Source organism: Bidens hawaiensis, unplaced genomic scaffold, assembly GCF_021521415.1.
Source record: "Bidens hawaiensis isolate Kalapana, Puna unplaced genomic scaffold, B.hawaiensis_p1.1 tig00031516_1, whole genome shotgun sequence".
In the NCBI taxonomy this organism is placed as follows: domain Eukaryota; kingdom Viridiplantae; phylum Streptophyta; class Magnoliopsida; order Asterales; family Asteraceae; genus Bidens; species Bidens hawaiensis.
In genome coordinates this window covers 98,366-101,727 of record NW_027495330.1, presented here as the reverse complement: position 1 = coordinate 101,727, position 3,362 = coordinate 98,366, and the positions used below count along the sequence as shown (strand labels likewise).

The following is a 3,362-nucleotide window of genomic DNA, read 5'->3' as shown; positions in this document are numbered from 1 at the left end:
TCTGATATATTTACAAAACAGTACCAACTGTTAGTCACACCTCTAGGCCCTGGATCAGAGTGTGACAGGTTGGTATAAGAGCCATCGGTGTTAGCGAATTAGGTATTAATATAAATTAGTACCTAAGCTTTAACCATTTATTTAATAAGTAGGGATAAGTTATGATTGGTAGTCTGCCTATCCCTAAGTTTATATATATGTAGATGCTATATACAAATTATTACGGACAAAAACGTCGGGTTGCAAGGAGGTCAAATCCTGCCCCCGATGCTGAGCCGTCTGATAGATATAGCACAAATTTTGGTCCTAAGTGGCCAACTGTAGTAGTGAACCCAACTGAACCGGTGTACACAAACCCGGCTGATCTGAATAACTTTAATAACCCGGTGAATCCAAATCTGATGAATCAGATGAACCGGTATCTTGTTGATCAAATCGATCCCTACTTGGCTTACGGAAGCCAACCAATATATCCCCCGGGAAGCCCCGAGATGCCAATTGAAATATCAAGTGACACTTCAGAAAGTGTTCCGCTGACTAGCACCCCGAACTACTATCCATATGATATGGAAGTTCGGAGTACGGTAAAACAAGAAACAAGTACTGAATCCTCTAGCTTGATGAATTGTCATTCCAACCAGAGTCTGTGGCATTTTGGATCACCGCCACCAGGTGCCCAAATTCTAGCAAGACCAACCCAAGGACCAATCCACTATTCTAATGTTCTTGGTTTTCCACCATACCAAGGTCCTATGCCGACTGAGGCTGAACAAGCAAACGAGATACGGGAGGAGGCCCATCTCATCGAGGAGTTCTAAACAACGAATATTCCCGATGAAGAAATGCAGACTTATGTAGCAAATGCTCACATGTATCCAAGGGAACCGCTTATCTTTTTCCTTTTGCATCTGCACCCGTAGGATATCCTAACCCTCCTAACTCGGTAATGGACGAACTAAGAAACGAGAGGGTTAAAAAGAAAAAGATAAGCAACAAGATCATCAAGAAGTGTGACAAAATGAAGAGCCTAGTTAAGAAATGGGCCAAGGATTAGGATTATATAATTAATGTTAAACATGTTGTATTTTTCTATCCTTCTGTACTGTTATGAATAAAAGCCTGTGTTTTGTGTTTTAAATCCATGTATTTATGTGATTCACAGAATGTCTGAACAACAAGAAACCCGAGTAAGCCGAGGGACTCATGCTAACAAAGAAAAGACCCCTGAAAATAATAATTATTCAATTCCGGAAGAATATATTGGAGGCATTCGTGATATGATAAAAGAAACGGTTTCCCCGCTAATCAAGGAAGCCGTAACTCCGTTAATTAAAATGGTGCAAGATCACACAACAAATTCCAAAAGTTTAGCCAAATCAAAATCAGTAAAACAAACGCAGCCAATCCATAGCATATTGGTACATTCAAAAAGAAAGGAAACTGAAAAGACAAAAAATGAGAAGGAAAAGAAACAAGAAGGCTATGAAAGTTCCACTGCTGAACACGTCCCGAGCAAAACAAAAAGAGCAAAAGTTAGCAGGGGATGTACCTTCAAGATTTTCAAGTAATAAACCAAAAGAATTCTATGGGGATAAAGGAGCAATAACTACTCTCAGATGGATTGAGGAGATGGAATCCATAGTGATTTTAAGTAATTGCACCGAGGAGGAAAGTATCCAGTACTCTTCTCAGATGTTCAAATGAGAGGCGCTGGAGTGGTGGAATACGTTAATTGAGATCAAGGGAAAGAGTAACATGTATACCCTGGATTGGAAGACTTTTAAAGAGTTAATCAAGCAAAGATTCTGTCCCATTCATGAGGTGGATCAAATCCAAACTAAGCTTTGGAATCACAAGGTCATTGGTACGAATCTTAAGGAATACAATACCAAATTCTTAGAGTATTGTAGACTGGTACCACATTTGGTCACGCCCGAATACAACAAAGTGACCAGATACATTTATGGTTTGCCAAAGGAAATCCGTGATCATGTAAGATCACACATGCCTGCTACCATTGAGTCTGCTGTTGAATTAGCAGGGTATCTAATGGAAAGTATGATCAGAAACAGAGATGAAGAAAAGAAAGGTGTAGTGGAGAAAAAGAGGGAAAATGATGGTAGGCAGAAGTTTGGAAAAGGCAACGAAAAGACGATGGTTTTCAATCGACCACTGTGCAAAAACTGTGGAAAGAGACATGATGGGAGGTGTATGGGGCCAACTGTGAGGACTGATGTTCGAAAATTTGATCCATTTTCGACATGTAACTTCTGTAAAAGACCGGGACACGAGGAGGAAAATTGTAGAAAGAAGCTGATCGTTTGTTTTGAATGCGGTGAGAAAGGACATTTCAGTGCAGAATGCACTAAGAAAAAACCAGTGGTTGGAGGCACCAGTGGAAGTGGTGCCAGAAATGAAGGAAGAAAGGGGAATGCCCGCGCCTTTATGCTTAACACTCAAAAGGCGGGAGAATTACTAGATGTAATTACTGGTACATTTCTTATCAATAACATTTATGCTAGAGTTTTGTTTGATTCAGGAGCAAATCAAAGTTTTATAGATTATAAATTCTGTGATCTATTAAATGAACCTCTAGCTAAGCTAAATAATCAATATAAAGTAGAAATGTCTAATGGGTCTTTAATCAAAATATCTGAATTATTAAGTAGTTGTATTTCCTTAACCGGACATGATATGCCAGTTCAATTATTACCTATGGAGTTAGCCGGCTTTGATGTTATTTTAGGAATGGATTGGTTAGCTACCAATCAAGCCAGAATATTATGTAATGAAAAGGCTATAGAAATCTTAACTCCCAATAGGAAGATTATTCGAATAGCTGGCGATAAGGATTCTGGTAAAATTGGAATTATTTCAAAAATAAATGCAAGTCATTGTTTGGGTAAAGGTTGCTTAGCATTTATGGCTTATGTAACCAAAGAGCCTGAGTCTAAGAAAATAGAAGAGGTTCCAATTGTCTTAGAGTTCAAGGATGTATTCCCTGATGAGTTGCCTGGAATTCCACCGGATCTCGAAGTTGAATTCAAGATAGATTTAGTTCCGGGAACGGCTCCAATTGCTAAATCTCCTTATATATTAGCACCAACCGAAATGAAAGAATTAAAGAAGTAATTGGATGAATTATTGGAGAAGGGATTTATTCAGCTGAGTTCTTCACCTTAGGGAGCTCCGATTCTGTTCGTAAAGAAGAAAGACGGATCCATGAGAATGTGTATCGACTACCAAGAATTGAATAAAGTGACGATCAAAAATCGATACCCACTCCCAAGAATAGATGATCTCTTCTATCAGCTACAAGGGGCAAGTTGTTTTTCCAAAATTGATCTAAGGTCCGGGTATCA

General features: G+C 38.9%; 1 protein-coding gene across 1 annotated transcript; it reads left to right on the top strand.

The window, feature by feature from the left end:
* Window positions 1–1,755: 1,755 nt before the first annotated feature.
* Window positions 1,756–3,132, top strand: LOC143582284 (uncharacterized). Its single transcript, XM_077064890.1, has 2 exons — window positions 1,756–2,491; window positions 2,597–3,132. The coding sequence occupies exons 1-2, from the start codon at window positions 1,756–1,758 to the stop codon at window positions 3,130–3,132; spliced, it is 1,272 nt and encodes a 423-aa protein (XP_076921005.1).
* Window positions 3,133–3,362: the final 230 nt, after the last annotated feature.